This window comes from Barbus barbus (assembly GCF_936440315.1).
Source record: "Barbus barbus genome assembly, chromosome: 34".
Lineage (NCBI taxonomy): Eukaryota > Metazoa > Chordata > Actinopteri > Cypriniformes > Cyprinidae > Barbus > Barbus barbus.
Genome location: NC_136762.1, coordinates 15,716,888 through 15,742,157, shown reverse-complemented (window position 1 = coordinate 15,742,157; position 25,270 = coordinate 15,716,888). Strand labels below are relative to the sequence as shown.

The following is a 25,270-nucleotide window of genomic DNA, read 5'->3' as shown; positions in this document are numbered from 1 at the left end:
CATACCAAAATCTTGTGAAATCTAAGCTTAGTCTCACTCTGTTCACACCATAATCCTCCTCATCTGCATCTACCATTTCAAAATTAAGGAACCACAGACTGCAGTGCCAGTACGGTTCAAAGTCTACATTCATCCTGTCTCTAAGCAGGGATGGGCAGTGAGTTACACTCAAACGAAGGGAGGACTTGTCTTAATATGTGACAGACGGACTGCACTGCTTCTGGTTTAGCTTTGGGTTTCAGGCTCTGGTTAAAGGAAAAGCACTGCAATGTTGGAGAGAGCCAAAGTCAACCTCCCAATGACTTTCCCCAAGGTGAAGTTTCAGTGCTCCTCAAGTCATGGGGTAATGCAAGCACATGATCTCAAACAGGTCCAGTAAAATTTAGAGAACGGATTATAAGTGTTTTAATAGAAAGAAAAAAAATAAAATAAAAGATCTGGTTGAGAGTAAGAAATATATTGTGCAATATTACAGATAGATAGATAGATAGATAGATAGATAGATAGATAGATAGATAGATAGATAGATAGATAGATAGATAGATAGATAGATAGATAGATAGATATGCGTGTCATTGAAGCCATAAAAGTGATTAAGGATGGAAGTGTTAAAAGCGTTCCTCATGCCATCATTCATCACCACCATATTACAGATGAACTCAAACAAGCACAGCATTATATGGGTACCACAAGGTCAGGTTACTTGTTTTGACGTAAGCAACATTAGCAAATCTTAGTCGTCCATCTTGACATTGGAATATGCCCTGCTATAAAGGCTTGTGCTTTTCCAGGACATGTTATCTTTCTCTTGGGAGTAAATCTTTAACTGTACACCAGGAGAACAGTGTTAGATGACCTTATGAGATTTACTGTGAATGAGGATGGACTCTTTCTTCTTTTTTAAACGGGAAGGATAAACATTTTACTTAAGCAGGAAGAGAAAAGTATTAAGTCAGCTAGTTTAGAACAATTTTTTTGCATTATCATGTGATGAGGCTGCAAAAAAGATTCTTAAAGGAGGATTAGATAGAAGGATAGAGAGGACATTACTAACTGCTGACATTGTATTCAGTTTAGTTCATATGAGGCGTGTTAGCTTCCCTCAAAATAATAGTAAAAAAAACATCCAAGTTAAAATCAAATATTGTATTTTGTAATAGGCTATATTTATAAGCTTTACCCTCCCTTTCCCCCTTTAATTCTCTTAATTTCAAAGAAATAATCAACATTGTAATAAAATACATATTTCATTCATTTAACACAGTTCTGATCAAATCCAGAGTTGTAAACAATAAAAACGGCAGTTACAGTCAGGCTATTACAGCAGGTAAAGTCTTCACAGAGTTTAACATGATGGTAACAAATTTCACGAGAGCTAATTAAAGTTTAGCACTTAATAATAACTAAAGGGGAGAAAAAACTTACAGAGTCCATGTCGATCGGTCTTCATGTCAAGAACCAGAAGTAAAAATATTTGAATGAAATAATAAGATATTAATTCGAATCGAGGAACTTCACCCACAGCAGCAGCGTAAACCACCGTTCAGAGCAAATGATATATGGAGCTGTGCTGACAGGACTTTTACTTTTTATTCGTGGGCTGGACTAAAACTGCAAGCACACAAGAGCAAGTAAACCAAAAAAAAAAAAAAAAAACAAGTAAACCGCAAATTGTTTAAAATAAAACAAAATAAAACAAAACAAAATATTCAAATTAAATTATTAATTAAAACACTTTAGAAACACATTTTTTATGTTAAACATGTAAAAACAACAACAATAATAATAATAATAATAATAATTATTATTATTATTGTTGTTGTTGATTTAAAAATAATTTAAGAACATTCAAAAGGTTGTTCTCCAAAAAGATTTCACCAGTGTCTGCCTCAACTATGTCGTCATTTTTACGCCATCATTGATTTAGTGTGTGTGTGTGTGTGTGTGTGTGTGTGTGTTTGTGTGTGTGTGTGTGTGTGTGTGTTTAATGGTTGGAAATCATTAGTATTTTTGCATTCAGGATATACTTAATTTAAAAAAAGTTATTTAAATGAATATGTGGTTAATTTAATGGACCAAGGGCCATTAAAACTGATCTGTGACCTCACAGCTCTTGAATCCCCCCCAATTAACATTTTTATATTTTACAAAAGAATCAGGCAGCACACGTGTCAAGGGGAAGTCAGACAAATGCGTATAGTTATGTATGAACAATAGAATTGGCCCTGGAGTGCGTCATGGAGGGCACATAGCAATTGAACAAGACCTGAATAAAAGAAACTAAGCATGTTGGAGGAGTGTGAGCTTCTCCAAACACTTGTTTTATTAAGCATCTTGGCAGTTTCCTTCAACAATATGAAAAACAGTGCAGAGAAGCTTATTCTCTGATGCATAAACAAAGGATTGCTGTGTCACGCCTCCCATAAACCTCAGGGACGTTCGTAGAGGTCAAAAACTTGGCATGGCTATTTAACTCGTATTTCTTTTTTAAAAAACAAGAGCGCTGATGAGTTGGGCTGATCAAATTGGGGGAATCAGAAGATGAACATATTGTACGTTCAGACTGCACAAAGGTCAGAGTTCAAGCATTTTTCTTCTTTTTTTGCTTTTGCAGCTCTCACTTATCTACCGGATGCACTTTCTCATTTCCACCTTGACCTCCCTACTAATCAATTATGAGATACATGCTATATTTTTCAGTTGAAACCAAACAAGGACATCACATACTTGTTCCTGTTGATTGTCAGGGGGCAAAAAGCGCATCAGGAAACCACAATTGGCGCCACATCTAAGACCAGCACTGAATAAAGAGGGACTGTATAAAGAGAAGCTGCAAATGGGGTGAATTCTTGGCTTGGAGAGCAGGAAATAGTACCGCATAATATGAACTTTGTCATTGTTGTGTGTGTTTTCTGGTGCATCCTTTGCTCCTGCTCTGCCTACGATGTTCACCTTGGCGAAGGTTCAAATATTTCCCAACAGCTCAAGTGGTTCAAAAGGACAATGTTTGGCCCATGTTTTAATTGACATGCTTTAGGAACATTTTGTGTTTTTCAGATTGATTTTTGTAAAATGTTTCTTTGACTTGAAAGTTTCTGGACAATTATGTTGCATTTTCAAGAAAATCACACCATTAAGGATAAACCATGATGATCCTTTTGCGAGGGATCCTCTTTCCAAAATGGCACACGTTTGTATATAATTTATAAAGACCCATATAAAATACAATTATTATAAATATGTGTAAAATATTATGTGTAAAATATTTACTTTCTATTATTCATGTATTTATTTAGTATCGTATTATAAAATATTTATTTACAAAATATAATTTATAAAGACCCATATATACTGGTAAAAATAAAATAATTATTAAAATGTGTTTAAATTATTCATTGTTAATTATTAATATGATTATATGTGTAAAATATTTACTTTCTATTATTTATTTATTTGTTTATAAAGTATCATATTATGAAGTATTTATTTATAAAATATCATTTATAAAGACAAAAAATACAATTATTATAATTTGTAAAACAGTTATTTTCTATTATTTTTTCTATTATTTTATATCTATATTATTTATTTATTTATTTACTATAAAATAGTATAATTTTTATTATAATAATTAAATAATGTATTATAATAATTAAATTATTTACAGATTTTTTTGACCCATCATTAAGAGAACATGCATATTTATTTATTTTATTTTATTTATTTTTTAGATGTATATTTGTATATTATAAAAAGTTTTATAATTTTGAATTATTATAATTATAAGTAGTGTTAAAACAGAATAATTTACATTATTTTCAAATCTACAAAACTTGTGTATTTAAATGAGACATACATACATTTTTTTATTTAAATAATATTATTTATAATCATATAATTTACACTATTTTATAAATGTGTTTAAATAAGGACATTACAGCTGTTTATAAAATGGGCTCATATGTCTGTTCATCGCTGATTGGACAGTCATTACTGCCATTAAAGTAAAACACACCATTCTTGGTTTCTCTCCCAAGGTGGTGTGCTCATATCCCTGTTTGTCACCACTATTATGCAACTTCTTGCTGGCACCTGAGTGAAGAGTCAGCAGGGGATGGTCCAATCACAGCCGGCCTGCATCCTGCAGTGGTGCTCCATACGGACCACAGGAAAAGCCCTCTGCATCTGTGCTGAGAGAAGGGCTCTCTGTCATGCCACTAGAACAGCAGCCCTGACCACAGCGAGCAATCAGCCGCAGCCTTACTGACACGTTCCAGCGTGGTGGATGCCAGCAGAGGAACAGGGGTTATCCTTTATAGGGCCCGTTTTATCTGGTAGCATCCTGGTTCCGTTTCGCTGGAGTGTGGGCATCTGTTAGCAGGAATGGACTGGATGGACGTCACAAGTGTAACCTTCTAGATTGAGCGGGTCAGGTTACAGCTAATTTAAGAGGTTTGTGTAGGAAGATATTATTCAGCATTTGAGGAAAGATTGATTATGGCATGGCTTTGTCTGTCCCATGGTTTAATGGATGTCACGTTATCGCTGTACATGTGTTTTCTGTCATCCGCATTGTCTGTTTACTCTTGGCGCAGGTGGTCCCATGTACCATTATCCTTTCAAAATCTTCATCTTTAAGGTACATGTCAGTAATGAAATATAAGTATGTAAATATAAGTACCTTTTGAAATGGACAGCTTTTGTACTTTTTTGAGTCTGTTTAATATTCTATACCTTATGTTATTCCTGTTGGATTGTGTATTATATGAATTCATGACTCATTTTGATGGCATATAATTCAGTTTGCTGTAACAGAATATAAAAATGGCTGTTTTTAAAACTAAAATAGACAGAATATTCACTGGAACTAATTACCCAAACTGGCTCTCATGGTTTGTTCTGAATGTTCAAAAATATAACATATAACTGTGCAAGTTATGATATCAGAATAAAAGTCTTATCAGCTACCGCTTATCAGCGCTGTTAAAGGTGTTTTGGGGGTGTCAAAGGTCATACGTCTAGTGGTTCTTAACCTTTTTGACTCTAAGGACCCCCTTTATCCAAGGCAATATTCTTCTCTCAACTTATATTACTTTTTATTATTGTAATTTTTTATCTTTATATTTAATTTAATTGATTTATTTTTGTTTTTTACACTCTAGTTCGACCTGGTTTTACTATATAATGACAGTTTAAAGTGTTAAATAAAACTATTATGACAGTTCGATGCTGTTCATATATATTTTTTGTGTGTGTTTTAGCATTTTAATTAAGATTATGTAATATAACTAAATTTAAATCATTTTAAGACATACTGAGCTGCCCTGGAAGTTTGCTGATGGCCCCTAGTGGGCCCCGGCCTCCAACTGAGAACCACCAATCTATGGCATATTCATTTGTGAAGAAACATCCTCAAAAGAGAACAAAACTACACAAGGTCAAAGAACATATAAGCCAGACTAAATAATAAAAAACTGTTCACTTATTATTCAAATAAATGCATGCTTCTCTTGTTGTTTATTTAAGAAAACCAAAAATGTGTAAATTCATTTCTCAAAATGTTGGGTCTAAGCAGTTTGATGTAACATGATGAATACATTCTAATGTTTGATTTGAAGGATTTTTGTTGTTGTTGTTGTTGTTGAAAAGTTTTAGTATCAGTTGGGTTGAAATCTGAATTGAAACCAGGTGAAAACTAGCTGATTACAAAGTCTCCTATCCTTTATTTCTGTCCACTGTTTTGAGACGAGATGTCCAGAGAAAGTGATTTATCAAGAATCAGTACCCGACACATGTGAACATCATGACATAAATCAAGACGCACTCAGTCATATTCCATAATCATAAAGCTTTTCAGTTTTGTTTGAGTCTATTAATACAAGAAGCGTACAAAAAGTATGAAGACTGAAGTATCTTTGGCATTCATGTATATCATTGGCACTGGCACCTACACAACATCCACTCAGCTCACCAAGACATCAGAATAACCGTCTTTGCGCAGCAGTGACATTTAAACTAACTTTGTACTAAACAAGCCTCCACTTGTCATTTCATCAATTCTGAACCACTGAAAACTCAGAAAGCCCTGTCAAACCAGAAAAACGTTCCTCTTACCTTGTTTGGCAATGAAGCGGTGGTAAATCCCTAAATGTCTCAGAGCAGGGACATCCCAGTGCCCCAGAGGTTTCGTATCTGTGTATGTGTTTGTGTCTTAGTTTCTCACTGTAAGTGTCCAACTTAGAGAGTAACTAACTCTGCATGTGCTGTCTTCCAACTGAAAGCACGTCTGAAACCCAGGACCACCTATAGTCACTTCCTGAGTTGTTTTGGAGCGCAAAAGACGATGCTTTTTCCTCAGGAAGCCGGCCATCCCCTTTCCTTTCCATCAGCTCTGAGCTTCCCCCACCACCTCTTGGGCCTCTGGGATCATGGGCACTATGACTCCACTAATTGCTCTGGGAGGCATAGATGCAGTACAGTATTTTTTGTTTATTTCTTTATTGCCTGGCATGGATATGTGTGCATTATGACTAACATGATTGGCCGTCACTGGTGTGTGGCGTGAGGGAAGTAGATCTGAGTGTGTAGGAGTCCACTGTCCCACTCGGCTTTTGTCTGAAGTGTGTTTGTTGATGCTAAGAGTGCTAGCACATCTGAAGGTGTTTTCCCAACTGTGGGTTGAAATAAGCAGGGCAGACTGTGCCCGGGTCAATGAGTGCACCTGCGCCGTCTCTGCATGGGGTAGTTTGTTTGTTTTCTTACAGCATTGTATTAGACCCACGGATCTATAGAGGCTTTGATCAGCACTGTGGTAATCAGTGCTATTTATGTTGTTTACATCATAGGAACAAGCATTACTTTGCTGCTTGAAAGAATTTGCACCGCTCTATCTGAAAAACAATGTTTCTTTTAGTTTCTTTTTTCCCTTTGTTGACAGGCCTCACCATTGACATGGTGTGTTTCTGATACAGCGTGTGTTTACAAAACGTCAACTTTGTACAGAGTTTAAAACTGCCATTCATGTTTTTCCATCTTTCAACAAACAATATTGCTGATTGATTGACTAGTTGTTTATGAAAGCTGAATAAGAGCTGCTGCTACTAATGCCAATGTCTGTGAATAAAATAATTACAGTTAAGATTTTAAATTATAAAACCTCTTCTGCACTGATTTTTAATCTTAAATGGTTTAAAAGTGAAACACATTTATGCTATACAACATATGGCTTGTATAACCAAAATAGCTTAAAATAGATTATTGAAATGCACAGAAGCATTACTGCCCTCTGCTGTCTTTTTCAGAAAAAATATTTTTTATTTATTATATTTTTTTTATAGGATAGCTTGTTAGATAGATATATCCATAATTTTAACAAAATTTATCCTGAAAAATCTTAATTTATCCTAATATATTTTATCACAAACTCATAAATCTGTCATTATTTACATTTGATTATGCGTATGAAAATTAAAAGGCAAAAAAATCAAACCTGCAACATCACATAAAAGCACAAAACTATTTGCATTTATGTACTTTAGTAAATATAATAATAATAATAATCAACTGAAGACATACAGTAGATTTATTTTTATTTTATTTCACAAAGATATAACGGGCTATATACAGCATTATTTATTTCTGTGTTTCAATGTTTTTGTTTCATTTAAAATGAAGGCATACCAAAAGATAAATAGCCCGTTATTTTTTTGTTCAGTTTCATATAATTTTAAATATAAAATAAAACAAACAAGTGAAACAAGCAAGTAAAACTAAAAGCAGTAAAAAAAAAAGAAACATTTCTGGCAGTCTGCCACTGTACAAACAAATGGTGCATTATATAAGATAAAATATAGAGCTAGAAGACAATCAACTCAAGAATGTCTTCAAAATATGGAGTCTTCTTCAAACATACAATAAATTTGACCAGCTTGAGTAATTCATATAGTAGCAGCAAACATATTAACAATACGAGTAATTCATGATTTTGTTACAAATCAGCCTTCATTTCTGCTGGGAAAAAGCTTAAGCTGTCAGTTTTAATAAAGCATTTTAAATTCAGCACTGATATTCAAGAAAAACAATTTAATCCTACAAAATCTAACCACAGACATAAACAACACAACAGGGAATTACTGTAACTGATTTGAAATCTAAAACGCACCTTGCCAAAAATCTTTGGTCCATTTGTGAAAAACTCATGGGTTCAGCATAATCTAAAAAAAACCCCAATAAATATTAATGAGAAAAATCCTTAACATGGGTCACTATTTCAAAGGAAAAACTATTTAAAATGGCTGCTATGCACTACAAATAGTTTTCTCAGGTGACCTAAAATTCACTAAATTAATTGTTTTTATTAAAGCCAAACAAGTTATTTAATATTATCATATGATTCTGACTATAGTGGGTAATTCCAATGAAAGCAATTTTAAGGGATCAGGTAAAAATAATCGTTTAAATCAACAAATACATGTTCATTGTGTGAAATAACTTCTATTGTAACAAACAAAACTTTCATTTATAATGGTTAAAAATTTCAAAATGATAAAGAAACTTTTCACAGGTCCATGCAGTAGTGTTTTACTCTGAGCTTTAGGAATATTTTTTTACATAAATATTTGTTTTGTTTTGTTAATGAAGACAGTAGTATGCGCTGCTGATGCCTTGATATTTAATGCTTTTGATACAGGAGACTGAAGAGCTGTAGATGTTTGAGCAAATGCTCAGAGTCTCTCAGCGTCAGGAGAACCCTGGCGATCAGGGAAGGTGTGAAGCTGGGGATGTTCAATCCCATTGTTGTGGAGATCTTCTTGTTTTTGCAAACCATGAAGTTTATTCACCAGTTCTGTGATGAAGACCTGATGAAGATAACACATGATCATAGAAGAATCTTTAAAGACATGATCAAATGTGTCAAAAGTATCTGAATAAAAACAATGCAACTTTATCTTTTAAAAGTATTAATTTGTCAATATCAACTTCTCCAATTTTGTCAACAGAGGGCAGCAGAGGATGATGCAGTGGTTGTATTCCAGATGTGAAAGTTTTAGGTGGTTAGCATGGCCGATTTAGCCCCTGCTAGTGATTGTTGTAACTACATCATCTGGCTTTAGAAAGCAATCAGTAAAAAAATATTTTCATTTTTCCTAAGTTTTCTGGGTATTATCCCACAACACACGTTTTGATAAAGAATTTTGGCTAATCATTAACACTGTTAGTCACTAGAGAAATGGGTAGGTAGACTTACTTCTGTGTTATTACCGCAGGTGTGAAGGATGTCCTACAAGAAATATAAATTGAGAGATTTAATAAAGACCGTGACAAATCTTGTCCCTGCTGAAAATGGATTTGAATGGTTTAAAGCTGGATTGATACTTTTACTGCAATTTAAGGGATTTAAGTTAAAGGAATAGTTCATTAAATAATTTGTTCCAAAACCCTATAGATTTCTATCTTATGTGGAAAGCAAATTTAAAAGAAGAAATTGCTCATAAAAGTAGTTCATATGATTCACTTTTTGTTGAACTGCTCCTTTAAACTCGTTAAACATAGGCCTACCACATACTGGTTTCTTCATCAGTAGTTTCAGAAAGCAGATACCTTAAGCTTCTGCGTCCGTTCTTCATCACTCTGTAGATCTAGTAGCTCATCAATGTTCACTTCCTCTGGCATATCCTCTTCCTGTGAGGAAAGAAACAGTCACATTTAAGGCCGCTTCACACCACCATGAAAAATGGTAGGCTGAAAGAAAATGTAATTTCACTCTCTGACAGTAGATGACGCATCTAGAAATCAAGAAATAACCAGGTTACACCTGTACACAAAGCGCTCTGAAACTTTCTGTTTCTGACACCCACTTATCATGGAAAAGAAAGGATGTCAAACAGTATTTATAAGACAGCCATTTCTGAAAGCACTAGCAAATTACAGACCGAATTTTTCATTTTGTTTGTCTAAAATTTTAGAAAAGGTTGTGTCTGCTAAATTGTGCTCCTTCCTGCAAAAAAATATATCTATGAAGAATTTCAGTCAGGTTTCAGTCCTCATCATATCACAGAAACTGCACTCATTAAATTTACAAATGACTTGCTTCTTGCATCAGACCAAGGCTGTATTTCATAGCTAGTTTTACTTGATCTTAGTGCTGGGTTCAACAATGTAGATCATGATATACTCATAGATAGATTCTAACACTATATGGGTATTCAGGGTCCATGAACGTTTTGATAGTTTGTTTTTCAATTTGAAATTAAATAAGCAGAAACGAGAAAACGGTCGTTTTTTTCATTTGTTAAAAAAAACCGGATAAACGACTTCAAAATTCGTTTTCCCTTTGTGGGCAGTCGTGACACGTCCCTTTCCGCCGATTGGCCAACCAAATTTGAGCCTGTGATGTCATCCTTCAACAAAATAATAGTCCTCTGCTGCTGTACGGGGCAGGTCCTAGATCGGGCTTCCTTTTGTTTTCTTCTGTGTCTTCTGCGTTTCACAGAAATATTTATTTCAGAAATGTTAATCAGCACCTGGCCTGTTTCATTTAGCTGCGAGCATAGTTAAATCTGTATGGTGAGGCTGCGCTACCCATAGACAGTGCAGAATGGATGAGAAGCACAGATTTAAATAAAATAGATTTAGGGGGGGTCCCTCAGATATTTTTTTTGTAAAAAATAATAAATAATAATAATAATAAACATGCTTCTTGGGGGGTGTTTTGTTCTTGTTTTGGCTTGTATTGTCCATTCTATGTCTCCTGCTTAGTAGGTGGTTATTTCATGTATGTTATATTTGCAGCAGCAGTATTTCTTACATGCTCACACCATTATGTTGTGGATGTATAGTCCATTTTTAGACCATATCATAGTACTGAGACTGCTCTCATTAGAGTTACAAATGACCTGCTTTTATAATGTGATCGTGGTTGTATCTCTCTATTAGTGCTACTGGATCTTAGTGCTGCATTTGACTCTATCGACCACAACATTCTTTTAAATAAGACTAGAAAATTATGTTGGCATTAGTGCACTGGCATGGTTCAAATCGTACTTATCTGACCGCCATCAATTCCTGGCAGTAAATGAAGAGGTATCATACCAATCTCAAGTGCAGTATGGAGTACCTCAAGGCTCAGTACTTGACCCCTTACTTTTCACGCTTTACATGTTACCCTTGGGAGATGTCATTAGGAAACATGGTGTTAGCTTTCACTGTTATGCTGATGATACCCAGCTCTATATTTCTTTGCGACCTGATGAAACGTACCAATTTGCAAAACTAATGGTATGTATACATGATATCAAAAACTGGATGACGCGCAAGTTCTTACTGCTAAATTCTGAAAAAACAGAGGTGTTAATTATTGGACCAAAAACTTTTGCATATAATAACCTAGCTATGCTATAACTGTACAGCTCTGCCATATGGACATCACTATGACATACTGTAGACACCACTGATAAATTGCTGTAGAATGTAGAAACATTCTTTTTCTGTGAAGCTGTTTTGCAACAGTGTATTATGAAAAGCACTGACTATACAAATAAACGTGAATTTAAAAAAAGGTTAACTGAATTTTCAGATTCTCAATGTATTACATGAATGAAGCAGAGGTCACTTAAAACCCAGCAGTTTTGGTGAACACTGCGAATTTGCATGTTAAAAGTTCCAATATAATCCGCTGTGAAATTAGTGTAGGGACATTTGTGTGTAATATCCCAAATTATTTTGGCCGGAAATGCAAGCTCATATGAAGAAGTTTTGAATTTTACTTGCCAAAGTTCAAGTTTGAACGTGTGTCTAACAGAAGATCAATACATCATGGCGTGACCACTTAGCTGAATTAAAAGAAAACACACTTCAAAGCTACAGGTTTGTGGCACTGCAGGAAGGTGAGTGTATATTTTTAAATTTAGGATTTATTATTTACATTTATTCATTTAGCTGACGCTTTTGTCCAAAGCGACTTACAATTGCTATATATGTCAGAGGTCGCACGCCTCTGGAGCAACTAGGGGGTTAAGTGTCTTGCTCAGGGACACATTGGTGTCTCACAGTGGATTCGAACCCGGGTCTCTCACACCAAAGGCATGTGTCTTATCCACTGTGCCATCAACACCCCCTATTATGCGTTGATTTTATTTATTTATTAAAAAGACACCATAGAGCAGAGCCCTCAAACTCAATTCCTAGAGGACCACAGTTCTGCAGAGTTAAGCTCCAACCAGATCCAACTCACACCTGCGTGGAAGTTTCTAGTAATCCTGAAGAGCTTGATTAGCTGGATCAGGTGTGTTTGATTAGGGTTGGAGCTAAACTGTGCAGAGCTGTGGCCCTCCAGGAATTGAGTTTGAGACCACTGGCATAGAGTATGATGTCATATAACAACCATTTCATTGGCTGAAGATATTTAACATGCTAAGTGTCTAGTGTAACCGCCACTCATGGAATTTCACCATACAAAGCTAAATGTGATTGCACTTTTAAAATGCACATGGCACTGAATTTTTGCACTAAAAATATGTCTAATACATAAAAATTGTCTAATAATTATGAAAAAATGCTAAAATCTGAGTACATCATTAATGTATTAATTAATAAATTGTGTGAACAGAGCATTTACAATTAGACTTAATTCATAGCTTAATAAAAAAACTCACAACTGTTACAAACATTGCAAAAGGAAGAGTTGCATTAGACATGCACATTCAGATGTATTCTCTCTTGACTGCCCACCACATAAATCAATGAATCCCCTGCTATGCTGTCTCTAAACGTTAGAAGTCATACTAAATGAGAACAGTGATGAAATCAAAGTATTGTCTCCTGATCCATTCAGCAGCTGTCAATCTAGGCCAGGCAACTGTCACTCAGCACTAATCTATTCTATGGAATTTAACTAATCCCGCCCTTCCCTTTTAATCAAACCACCTCAAATACACCTCCAGATAAACAAGACTACTTATTTACGATAATAAGAGTTGAAGGATATAATTCATATTTAATTAATGGCTTAATTCTGCATTGATCTTAAAATCGTAACTGCGGTGGAAAAATTATTTTCTCTAATAGGAAATGGTGCACCTGAAAACAGTACAATCTATTATTTATAATAATATAATAGCACCTCTGTGTTTCAGGAAAGATTTCATTTTCACTTCCCTTTCTAAAAATAGGCCAAGGTCAATTTTCATGTCCTACCAGTAAATAATTGACAAAAAACTAAATCAGCTTGAAACCTGCCACCCACCAGCAAAGCAGAATGAAAACAAAACAGCTTATTGTCTGATTAATTAATAAAATGTTCAGAACAGGTTCAGATGATTCATGGAAAAGATCCGAATCAAGAGATTTCAGTTGTATGGACTACTATTATGATACTATGATCAGGTGCTTTTGGATTGTTTTTTGGAAAAGAGTAACCAGTACAATTCTTTTTTTATTCTTTTTTCCACAGAAGATGGAAAGAACACAATTTTGATTTAAAGGAATAGTTGACCCAAAAATTAACATTTGCTGCCATCCAAATAGAGCTTATTTCTTCATCAGAGCAGATTTTGAGAAATTTAAACAGTCAAAAAAATATGAGTCCGTAATGCAATACTTCCTCTATCCCATGTTGTCCTCTCACACCAAAATCCACCAACATATTTCTCTAGAAATGCTGTTTTCACTTGTAAATGTGCCTGATCTGTGCATTTTCCTCTACTGATTCCGACAGAGGACTTTTTCACTGGAGAAAGCAATAGAGACAGATAGAGGACACGTATTTTAGCGGAAAGAAATGGTTTGAAGTTAAAAACACCTTAATAATGAATTTGTATATTACAAACACACAGCTTTTCACTTTATATGACATTAATGGACTGGAGTTGTGTGGATTACTTGTGGATCTGTGTGGAAGTAGCAATATACAGTAAATAAATCAATACATTCACTGCTCTGTTGTCTCCTCTGAGGCTGGGACTCTAAATAGTGTTTTGTGCTCGCCTGTGCAGCCAAAGGCAGAACAGTTAGCATGTTTTGCTCAAACTTTCACCATGGCATTAGAACTGATACACCGTTGTCGCTTGCGAAATCAAAATGATGGCGCCGTGGGTGGAAACTTACAGATTACGGACCGGTAATATTATAATGAGATCCCTTTGAAACGTCACTAGGGGAGTGAAATCAGATGTGCTCGTTTTTTCAGACACTTGCAGAAAAAGGCTTGCCTAAACAAAGTTACTGGGCTAATCTTTTTCATGTTTCCTTGGTTGGTAGACCTGATTATAGCACTTAAAACCTGGAAAAGTCACCTTTAATAAGTTAAATACCAAGTCCTGCAACTACGTTAACTTCATTACCAAAGCTCCAAATTGCCATCAGTATGGTGTGCATCTACACAGCAGGTTAAGAGCTGGTCATGCAAGCCAGTGTGTTTCCTGATAAGGTTACAGATAACTACAGGGAACAGGGTTGGCGTGGGAGAACTTTCAAAATCCTGAAACTAACACCACCGTTGAAAGGTCAATCAGAGAAAGATCCAAGCTGAAAGCCCTACCAGGGCATCAGTGACCTTTCTTTTAACTCCAAATGCCACTGAAATGCTGTGAAAAACATAACCCTTCACATGCTGAACATACTGAGCAAACCTTTAGTAACTGGAAGTTTGTGCCTTTGCTTTAGATTCGTTCCTGAGCAGAGAAGCTTTGCACAGTCAACAGAAAACTGAAAATTAGTATACCAAATATATCTTGAGAATTTATGTGTAAATATTCATGTCAATTTTGGTTGATCATGGACTATTTAAAGCTTGTGAAACATTTTGGTTTGTCTCTGTAGTAAATTTCCCAAAAAAACTCCAAATATTTCCTCTGATGAAACATCAGTTTTACTGCATGCATGAGTGCTGAGTGAATCACTCCAACTGGTTTACCATCAGCCGGTCCCCCTAGGCTGTGATTCAGTCTCTATTAATTCCAGGCCAGTAGCTAATGGGTAAGAGTGTGTTTTTTCTTCCTGCACTCTTTGAGTTAGGCTGTTTCTTTTCTTCTGAGTTTGCATGTTTTATAAACAGCTGTGACCTTAATTCAAATGCCCATCTCCCGTGGCTTTCTGCAAGTATTTATATTTAGGATCGAAGACTGTGAATGTGAGAATGTGTCAAGACAACTAGTCTGACAAGTAAGGCAAGTCTTTTTTTAATGTATCACCAGTGTTTGCTAAGGCAAGATAATTGTTGTTGCTCATTCATAGGGCTAGAGATTTTAACTCATAATCCTATGTATTAAACTTCGCCATGTGCTGTAACTGTTAGAGCTACAATTTTGTCCATGCAATGAATTCAGCAAGGTCTAATGTCATTTTGGGCCCCAATGACTTACAAAAACTGTTGTTCATTCTAGAGTATATCTTATTTTATGTTACAAAGATGTAAGAAAGATTTGGAACAACATGGTGGTAAGAATATGATGACAGAATTTCCATTTGTGGAAAGTAAAGGAGGGACCCAAACCATATCTAGAAACCGGTGGGGCTGGTTGCATAAACCGCTTTGACTAGTCTTACAAGTCAGTCATTAAATTTTTTTCTTTAGGACTGTTCATAGCTTTTTTGTCAGTTACAGAAAAAAAGATAGGACTAATTTAAATCCTAAAGTAAGACCGATTACTCCTAAACACTTAGAGCAGTGGTTCTCAACCAAGGAGTCGGGCCCACAAGAGGGCCTAAGCAAATTTCCAAGGGAAACTCAAGATGATTTAAAGGGATAGTTCACCCAAAAAATTTGAACATTTGTAATCATTTACTCACCATCATGTTGTTCCAAATGTGTACGAGTTTCTTTATTCTGTTAAAAACAAACAAAGATATTTTGAAGAACGTTGATAACATAGTATTTTATTTTAATACTTTCATAGTATTTTATGCTATAGATATCAATAGCTAATGTTTGGTTACCAACATTCTTCAAAAAATACAGATTTGGAACAGCTTCAAGGTGAGTAAATGACAGGATTTCCATTGAGGGGGGGGGGGGGGGGGGGGGTTTGAACCATCCATTTAAAATGATAAAAATGACAAAAACAAATCAAACAATAAAATAAGCTAAAATAACAAAAAAATCAAGATTTTATTTTAGCAAGTGTAAGTCTAGAAAATACCTATATGAGGTAGCCTAATTTTGAAAGTGTCTAGTGTAAAATTATAAAATATTATAACCTCAAGGGCATTTATTTTTTATAATTAATATACATTTTTCTTGCTCTAAAATATTTTATCTGGGAAGAAAGTAAAAATATATTTTTTACTCACACTTTTCCCATATACAGTATAATATATATATATATATATATATATATATATATATATATATATATATATATATATATATATATACACACACACACATGTATACATTATATAAATAAATAAAAAAAGTAAAATAACAATTCTGCTGTACATTCAAACTCTTTCATAAAGAGACATGTTTTTGCATGATACACTGCAAATACTGCATTCACTAATCTTTCATACTATAGATAATCTCTGATGGAGCACTACACTAGCACTTCAGTGCCTCTCATGTCAGCTCAATCCAACCAGAGTAAAATGTCAGATCTTTTGTGCATCATCTGCCCTTAGGACTTCATAAACTGTGATGTAACAGTACGCCGTTCCACATTAAATGCAAAAGTGCATGTGAGATCAACACGGGCTGACATGGTTTAGTCTAACTAATTACATTACATGCCCCTACATGGGGCAGTCTTGGCCTAATGGATAGAGAGTCGGACATGTAACCCAAAGATTGTGGGTTCGAGTCTCAGGTCCGGCAGGGATTGTAGGTGGGGGGAGTGAATAACCAACACACTCTCCACTCTCAATACCACGACTGAGGTGAGACCCTTGAGCAAGGCACTGAACCCCCAACTTCTCCCCGGGTGCCACAGCATTGGCTGCCCACTGCTCCGGGTGTGTGTTCTCTACTGTGTGTACACTTGGATGGGTTAAACGCAGAGCACAAATTCTGAGTATGGGTCACCATACTTGGCCACACACCACTTCCCTTTCCCCCTTCTTTTCCTTTGACGGAATATTATCATTTATCTAGAAAAACCTTTTTCACAAGAAACCATTTTGTTATTCTTCAAATATTTGTGCATGCAGAATAAATGATTAAATGCAGCCTGTGTTTATTAGTGACTTCTTTACAAGCTGGCCATATTAGGAACAAGAACTCATATACAGGTCAACTCTGAAATGTAATATTGTTTATAAACCTTCTAAATGTGGATCTGTTTTGCTCTTTGGTTTTTGTGATGCTGATATAAGCACTTTGGCTGAATCCATCCAGGTCAGGTCAGCCATCCACTTCTCAAACTGAACTGATTATGTACATCAAAATATAAAAACGGCCTTTTATGCATTAAACATGTAACATTTGTGTTCTTTATTGTGAATAACACAATAAATTCCAGCTAATGTTAGCTAGCTAATGCTAAACTTCTCAACTGGAGTTACATTAAGATCAAATGGCGACCCAACATGGTACCAACCAGTACTTAATGCAGTCTGGGTTTTCTTTTCCTTCCATTTCAAAGTGCACAACCATGTTAGCATGTACCTAATTTGGCTATCTCATACCAAGTGAAAGATTCATTTGCATCAAAATACCACAGATTATGACTGAATACATAACCTGGCATCTACAACAAGATATATGAGAAGTGGGTTCTCCTTTCCTTTCAAAAGTTGATCAGCCTGCTTATTTTGCTACCACAACCATGCATGATTACATTTCACAAAACCTTTCCATGTTATTTTTAGCATTTAGCTTTGTTTTATCCATAACACTATCAGAAAAAAACTTATTAAGTACAATTGCTGTTAACTATTACTCATTTTTTGGATTACACATATGTCAAACCAGTAGTACAAAGTTTTGTGACTCTAAGTTTGGCCCACTGACATGGAATAAAAGATGAACCAGCCTTTGGACTACAAATAAACATGAATCTATCCACTACGGGACTCTAATCTAGGCTTTTTTATTAAGCTTTGATAGAGCAGAGGACTAATGGTCCTGGTTAATGGGGCTTGTGATGCCCTGTCCGTGGACCAGTTGGTAGCGGGTAGTCGTTTTGCGGGATGGGGGTGGAGGACAGTTGCAGAAGGGCTTTCTTTGTGTGATACACTGACATATGGGGTCTTCATTTCTACAGCCCCCATCCCCCTTACTCATAAGAAACACCCCATGAGACAAATATACCATCAATCAATCCCAGAACCATAAGAGCAGGATGTAGATGGGCCTGCTGCCGACAGGAAATGAAGGGGAGGGGGAGGGGGGGTCTGATTACAGCCTCAGCCTCTGGGGGGCTGTGTCTTTTTAGCACCAACGTCACATCATAAAGATGACAAAAAGATGACTGTTGGGATTCGTCCTGTCATCAAAAGTTGTCACTGGGGTGGTACCCTTTCAAAAGGTACTAATATGTAGCTTTTAGGTACCAATTTAGGAGCTAATATGTACATTTAAGGTACTCTAATACACTCTTTAGGGGTAAATAAGGTACAAAGATGTACTTTTTAAAAGGATGGCATCCTAGTGACAGCTTTTGCACCTTTTTTTTCTGAGGTGTGATATTGTGCCATACTAGTGTGTACAATTCACATGGTACTTTATGGTACATTTTAACAAATGTAAAAATATATATATATATATTATACAATGCAAATTATTGTTGCAGTTGTAAATCAAATTATTAGAGTAGCAATTACAAAAAAATTATATTTTATGTTAATACTTCATGTTTGTCACATAAATGACATTTTATTCAGTTTCTTATTTCAATGTACAATTTAAAGTAGACAGTGCAAAAGCACCTATTTAAAAAACAAATGGATTTACATGACAAAAAAATATATTTAGAGAATAAAATATGCTACTTTAATTAGTAACAGGCAAATTTGGAAGTATACAGGTTGTGAAACATACTGCTGAAAACCACTAATTATAGATGTTGAAACTAAATGTTGCAACACCCCTCGTTCCAGTGTCAGAGCTCAAGCATATCCCTCCTCACATCCACCATCACAAAGCCCAGTGACTGTGAATGTTTACTGTTTTCCAGACGCCTGCTGGCATCCCAGAGCTCTCCATGTAAGGCAGCAAGCACACCAACAAGTCTTGACCGCATCTTTAAACATTTAAGGTCGGCCCACTGATCTTGTTGCTCATGGGAACTGGACCCTCTGAGGAAAAATATCCCCTCTGTCCTAAAATACCCCAAGACACAGGAATGTAAACTAATTAGATATAAACTGTTAGCATATCAGACATGTTTACTTGTCTTAGTTTTTCAAGCTTCACAGGAGAACAAGACAAGTAGCCTGATATAGGTTAACTATGTGTGCTAAATCAGCAGCGTTAAAGAATAAAGACCATTTGGAGATGCAAATCATGTCAAAGTCTGAGGTTAAAATCTTCACAACTTACTTTTGTTGTCTCAAATAAATATGTGCCAAGAAGGATTACATAATTAATTTAGGTATTACTACCCATATGGTAGTTATGACACTACAAGGTTTAAAATAATTTTATAGTGATATTTCTGCTAATATTCATTTTCCATCCTACTGATGGAAAAATAAGACTTTAACACTTTACTTAAAGTCTTCATGTATAATGCATTATAAAAGTAGCATTAATGCATTAAAGGATTAGTTCACTTTTAAAAAAACTTTTGCTGATAATTTACTCACCCCCATGTCATCCAAGATGTCCATGTCTTTCTTTCTTCAGTCGAAAAGAAATTAAGGTTTTTGATGAAAACATTTCTCCATAAAATGGACTTCATTGGGACCCAAACGGTTCAAGGTCCAAATGACAGTTTCAGTGCAGCTTCAAGGGGCTTTAAACGATATCAGACGACGAATAAGGGTCTTATCTAGCGAAACGATCGGTCATTTCAAAAATAAATAAAAAAGTTTAAGTTTTATAAGCACAAATGCTCGCCTTGCTCTGTTCTGTGATGCGCGTTCGTGACGTCACGTAATTGCGTTGAAAAGGTCACGGTTGACTTAGGCAGAAGTACCGAGTCAGTGTTTACAAATGTGCGGAAGGAGGACCATATACACATATTCAAATGTCTTTGTGTCAGTTTATCGTTTAAAATGCCCATTTCGTGTGCGTATCCTGGGTGTTTTAATATTAAAAAGCCTACTGACTCGGTACTTCCGCCTACCTCAACCGTGACCTTTTCCACGTAATTGCGTATTACGTGACGTCACGAACGCGCATCACAGAACAGAGCAAGGCGAGCATTTGTGCTTATAAAACTTAAACTTTTGTATTTATTTTTTAAATGAACGATCGTTTCGCTAGATAAGACCCTTATTCATCGTCTGGTATCGTTTAAAGCCCTTTGAAGCTGCACTGAAACTGTCATTTGGACCTTGATCCGTTTGGGTCCCACTAAAGTCCATTATATGGAGAAATGTTTTCATCAAAAACCTTAATTTCTTTTCGACTGAAGAAAGAAAGACATGGACATCTTGGATGACATGGGGGTGAGTAAATTATCAGCAAAAGTTTTTTTAAAAGTGAACTAATCCTTTAATTATGCCTTGTGATACACCTTATAATGCATTGTATAATCTCATGAATATTTGTAAGCACAGTTAATACATTATAACACTTATCAATTCATTGTTACACTTTGCATTTTAAGTTCAGTTATAATTATTTAGGACAAGATTGAATGTATTACAATGCATATTATGAATAATTATAATGCATTATACATAAAGGCTTTGAGTAAAGTGTAACAGAGAAAAAAATAAGAAAAAGTGATTTAAAAGAGTACAGAGTTCACATCCTGTAACTTTGTGAAAAAGTTGAAATTTCATATACATTTAGTTAGGAGGAGTTATGATGGTAACAAAATGGACACGTGACCTCTCTCTCTCTCTCTCTCTCTCTCTCTCTCTCTCTCTATATATATATATATATATATACATACATATGAGAGTTCAGATGCAAAAGGCTCCTCAGGCTCAGGCTCCTACATTTATGTTCCGATATTTCACATTAATAGCAATGAAAAAAAACTATTCATTGCAATTAAAGTGAAATTACTGAACCTACATATGAGAGCCTGAGAAAAATGCTCATTTTAGAAGAAAATTTTAGATGAGAGTGAGAGAGAGAGAGTATAAATACAAAATAGCTTGTATGATAAACACACACACACATGTATATTTATATGTATACAAAATGTGCACGTGTATAACGAAATAAAAATAGAAAAATAAAAATAATATAACATATGTTATTATAGTAGGGTATATATATATATATATATATATATATATATATATATAAACCCTACTATAATAACACAGTAAAATTGGTATCTTGTCATTGTTTACATATATATTCATGAAGGACACAAAAGGCTGTGGTTTCGTGAAATAACCCAAAGGTTCACGCCCTTTATGAATAAACGTGCGGAATAATCACTGATGTGAACATCAGAAGGGACTCAATCGAACATTATTTCGAAACTTACTTGTGGAGTGAAAATCCTTTATCACATTTTACCATCTTTGCCATCAGACACTTTACATTGGATTCTGAATTGAAATGCTGTGTGACACCTGCTTCAGTTTGGGACACGTAGACCAGGCGCACATATGCACGTGGATAGTGATGCTTTTAAATCTTCCTCCCACTGATAGAAACTTTCATTATTATTAAATATTATTGCGTCGTACAAATTAATTAATTCCAATGACATATAATCAGCAATCAAGAAGAGATTTATTTGCTGCTTCCATTAAATATTAACAGAAATTATTGGAATACTTCAAACTGAAATTGTATGTCATTTGTTAGGCTACATATTATTGTACTCCTGTAATATTCTTTATTACAAGAGGACTCACCCTTCCCAAATACAGCTCGTCAAGTCCACAATCTATCCACTTTTCCACATCCAGGCGCCTCTGGAGTTCCTTTCTATTATATTTTACGGTGACTCTTGCTTGTCTCTTCTGCACGCTCAGTCCAGCTTCCCGGCTGGTACCACGGTTCGGTGAGTGGATCTTATTGTTATAACGCCTCCCCATCCGATTCGCAGCCATCTCCAGACTGACCCTCCGGATGGACACTTGCACACAAATAATTGATCAGGAGTCTGGCGGAGTAGGTGTGCTGCTCCAGCACGAGGGAGCGCTGACACCTCCAGAGCGCGCCGGGCCGCGGGGTCCTAGCGCTGCGAGGTTCCTGCCTTACGAACGCTCTCGCTTGGGGTCTGGCGACCACCAGAAGCCCGCAAAGAGGTGCTAATAGTTAGTACAAAAATAAACTTTTGCTAAAAATTTTACTTAGAGCCCAAACAACTGATAAAAACATCACAATAATCCCCAAAAGAACACCAATCCATCAATTTGTAAAGTGAAAAGCTGTATGTTTGTAATAAAAAAATCCATCAATAAGGCAATTTAACATTAAACTGTTTAACATTAAACTGCTGTTGGCCAAAATACCAGTCTGTAATCAATAATAACGTTTCTTGCAGTGAAGCTCACCCCCTGTTGTTCTCTTACATCAAAACCCAATGACATGTTTACGACTATTTTGGACTTTTTTCACTTGCAAACAGTGCTTCATCTGGTTATATTTCTCTCCTGATTCAGGCGAGGCGATCTTTTCACTTGTGAAAGCAAGATGTACTTGCTTAAAGTCAAAATGACTTATAGATGTATTTGTTTCTTACAAACACGCAGCTTCTCTTTACTTTTTCTCTTTACTACTCATGGCCTAATGGTTTCAATGTCAGGCTTGTAACCTAAAGGTCATGGGTTTGAGTCTCGGTATCAGCAGGGATTGTAGGTGGGATGAGTGAATATACAGCGCTCTCTTCCAACTTCAATGAGCAAGGCACCGAATCCACAACTGCTCTTGGGTGCTACAGCAAAAATGGCTACCCACTGCTCCGGGTGTGTGTTCACTATGTGTGTTTGTTCACTACCCACTGTTTTGAGACTGCACTTGGACTGGAGAAATGCAGAGCACAAATTACCATACTTGGCCACATGTCACGCCATGCCCTTCCTTTCCTTTTCCTTTACAAGACATTAATTTATGGACTGAGGTTGTGTGGATTATTATGTTTTAATCAGCTGTTTGGACTCTCATTCTCCAAGTCTACAAACTCATCAACTTGGATTGCCTGAGGGTGAGTACATTTTCAGCAAATGAAAATTTTTGGGTGAACTATTACTTTAAACAAACAAAAAGGTTTATTTTTGTGTTATACATTTTTTTAATTCACTATTATGTACAATAATATACAGGTCCTTCTCAAAATTAGCATATTGTGATAAAGTTCATTATTTTCTGTAATGTACTGATAAACATTAGACTTTCATATATTTTAGATTCATTACAACACAACTGAAGTAGTTCAAGCCTTTTATTGTTTTAATATTGATGATTTTGGCATACAGCTCATGAAAACCCAAAATTCCTATCTCAAAAAATTAGCATATTTCATCCGACCAATAAAAGAAAAGTGTTTTTAATACAAAAAAAAAAAAAAAAAAAAAAAAAAAAAAAGTCAACCTTCAAATAATTATGTTCAGTTATGCACTCAATACTTGGTCGGGAATCCTTTTGCAGAAATGACTGCTTCAATGCGGTGTGGCATGGAGGCAATCAGCCTGTGGCACTGCTGAGGTGTTATGGAGGCCCAGGATGCTTCGATAGCGGCCTTAAGCTCATCCAGAGTGTTGGGTCTTGCGTCTCTCAACTTTCTCTTCACAATATCCCACAGATTCTCTATGGGGTTCAGGTCAGGAGAGTTGGCAGGCCAATTGAGCACATTAATACCATGGTCAGTAAACCATTTACCAGTGGTTTTGGCACTGTGAGCAGGTGCCAGGTCGTGCTGAAAAATGAAATCTTCATCTCCATAAAGCTTTTCAGCAGATGGAAGCATGAAGTGCTCCAAAATCTCCTGATAGCTAGCTGCATTGACCCTGCCCTTGATAAAACACAGTGGACCAACACCAGCATCACTGACTGTGGGTACTTGACACTGGACTTCAGGCATTTTGGCATTTCCCTCTCCCCAGTCTTCCTCCAGACTCTGGCACCTTGATTTCCGAATGACATGCAAAATTTGCTTTCATCCGAAAAAAGTACTTTAGACCACTGAGCAACAGTCCAGTGCTGCTTCTCTGTAGCCCAGGTCAGGCGCTTCTGCCGCTGTTTCTGGTTCAAAAGTGGCTTGACCTGGGGAATGCGGCACCTGTAGCCCATTTCCTGCACACGCCTGTACACGGTGCCTCTGGATGTTTCTACTCCAGACTCAGTCCACTGCTTCCGCAGGTCCCCCAAGGTCTGGAATTGGTCCTTCTCCACAATCTTCCTCAGGGTCCGGTCACCTCTTCTCGTTGTGCTGCGTTTTCTGCCACACTTTTTCCTTCCCACAGACTTCCCACTGAGGTGCCTTGATACAGCACTCTGGGAACAGCCTATTCGTTCAGAAATTTCTTTCTGTGTCTTACCCTCTTGCTTGAGGGTGTCAATGATGGCCTTCTGGACAGCAGTCAGGTCGGCAGTCTTACCCATGATTGCGGTTTTGAGTAATGAACCAGGCTGGGAGTTTTTAAAAGCCTCAGGAATCTTTTGCAGGTGTTTATAGTTAATTAGTTGATTCAGATGATTAGGTTAATAGCTCGTTTAGAGAACCTTTTCATGATATGCTAATTTTTTGAGATAGGAATTTTGGGTTTTCATGAGCTGTATGCCAAAATCATCAATATTAAAACAATAAAAGGCTTGAACTACTTCAGTTGTGTTGTAATGAATCTAAAATATATGAAAGTCTAATGTTTATCAGTACATTACAGAAAATAATGAACTTTATCACAATATGCTAATTTTTTGAGAAGGACCTGTATATTTATAGATCAGATGCAGAGATCAGGTCAGACACCAGACAGGGCTCGACTTGACTAGACAGGACAGGACTGTTCTTGACAAAACACAACAGAGTAACGGTAGTCGATAGAAATAGAGCCGGCAGAATGGCTGCGAAGCACAATAATCTGACAAAGAAGTCTAGTAACACAGAGAGAAACAGAGGAACAAATCAGCGTGAAAAGGAAACAGGTGCCATCCGAATCAGTGCGAGCGAACAGCTGAGTAGGAAGCAGAGCAATAAATAGAAAGGAAAATAAAACTGGAATCAAACCCGGCTCATGACAGATCTACTGGGATTTT

At 36.0% G+C, this 25,270-nt stretch overlaps 2 protein-coding genes across 3 annotated transcripts in view; both read right to left on the bottom strand.

The window, feature by feature from the left end:
• Positions 1-6,314, bottom strand: part of LOC306854523 (exocyst complex component 3-like protein 2) — a 35,943-nt gene extending 29,629 nt beyond the window's left edge. Inside the window, exon 1 of one of the 2 annotated variants that reach the window (XM_079392642.1) lies at positions 6,115-6,314. The gene's annotated coding sequence lies outside the window, so the exon portion shown is untranslated. Of the gene's footprint in view, positions 1-1,425; positions 1,570-6,114 lie in introns of those variants that run through there. The other variant, XM_079392641.1, reaches the window with a different exon arrangement.
• Positions 6,315-7,521: 1,207 nt separating this feature from the next.
• Positions 7,522-22,224, bottom strand: LOC306853903 (protein phosphatase 1 regulatory subunit 14A-like). Its single transcript, XM_079391589.1, has 4 exons — positions 21,925-22,224; positions 9,601-9,681; positions 9,248-9,280; positions 7,522-8,858 (listed from the first exon to the last, which is right to left on the bottom strand). Exons 1-4 carry the CDS (start codon positions 22,120-22,122, stop codon positions 8,724-8,726), a joined length of 447 nt encoding a protein of 148 aa, XP_079247715.1. The 5' UTR covers positions 22,123-22,224; the 3' UTR covers positions 7,522-8,723.
• Positions 22,225-25,270: the final 3,046 nt, after the last annotated feature.

Excerpts from the sequence above, each read along its gene's own strand:
- LOC306853903 (XM_079391589.1), bottom strand. The coding sequence starts at position 22,122 with ATGGCTGCGAATCGGATGGGGAGGCGTTATAACAATAAGATCCACTCA. Across the intron at positions 9,682-21,924 it reads ACGAGCTGTATTTGGGAAGG|GAAGAGGATATGCCAGAGGA; the intron begins GTGAGTCCTCTT and ends CTTTCCTCACAG. Across the intron at positions 8,859-9,247 it reads CCTGCGGTAATAACACAGAA|GTCTTCATCACAGAACTGGT; the intron begins GTAAGTCTACCT and ends TATCTTCATCAG.